A 678-nucleotide genomic window follows, 5' to 3' on the forward strand; every position below is an offset into this window, starting at 1 on the left:
GCCCCTCCTGACCTGAGCCGAGCAGTGGGAGTGACCATTTTCTTGGCCAGCCTGCAGCCCTGGGCCCCGGAGGCACCCTCTCTCTCTCTCTCTCTCTCCCCTCCACCCTTTTCCAGGCTCTCAACCCGCTGAGGTTTAAAGCTCTGTTTTAAACCAAATCAAAGAACAAACAAGTTCCGTTGGAAAGTTCAAAGATTCCCGGCAGTTCTCACAGTTCAACACGCCCCGCGGTGTCCCCCGTTTGGAAGCGCAGCGGGGTGGAGGAGGCGGGAGCGGACAGAGCATCCACTGCGGTCCTAGCTGTGGTCCCCCCGGGCCAGCTGGCTCCTCCGGAGACGCTGGAGTCGGGGAGGTGCGCTCCGGTGGCTCTCCGTCTCCCCTCAAACACATTCCAGGTGCCGCCGGCCCTGTTCTGCCGGGGGAGGACCGGCGGGAGGGGGCTCCCCGCGCCCTGGCTCACCCGGGAGCTGCAGGACTCGCGCGGCTGGATTCTTGTGCTTGTGCCATGTGCCACGGAGGAGAGGGGACCCGGGCCCCCTCGCCCTACTCCTGCCCCCTTTGCTCCCTAAAGCGGGGCATCGTACTGGTCCAGGAACTCCCGAATGGGCCCAGGCAGCTGGGTGACTTTCTCGTAGGAGTCCAGGTGGCCGGTGACGGTCTTCCGTCAGTGCTGTTGGA

The 678-nt window shown here is 64.5% G+C and overlaps 1 protein-coding gene across 1 annotated transcript in view; it reads right to left on the minus strand.

The window, feature by feature from the left end:
• Nucleotides 1-6: 6 nt before the first annotated feature.
• SOCS3 (suppressor of cytokine signaling 3) overlaps nucleotides 7-678 on the minus strand; it is an 11058-nt gene continuing 10386 nt past the window's right edge. The window contains exon 7 of the mRNA XM_010856516.1: nucleotides 7-650. Coding sequence (XP_010854818.1) covers nucleotides 566-650 — 85 coding nt within the window. The 3' untranslated portion in view covers nucleotides 7-565. The remainder of the gene's footprint in view (nucleotides 651-678) is intronic.

This window comes from Bison bison, unplaced genomic scaffold, assembly GCF_000754665.1.
Source record: "Bison bison bison isolate TAMUID 2011002044 unplaced genomic scaffold, Bison_UMD1.0 scf7180017864371, whole genome shotgun sequence".
Lineage (NCBI taxonomy): Eukaryota > Metazoa > Chordata > Mammalia > Artiodactyla > Bovidae > Bison > Bison bison.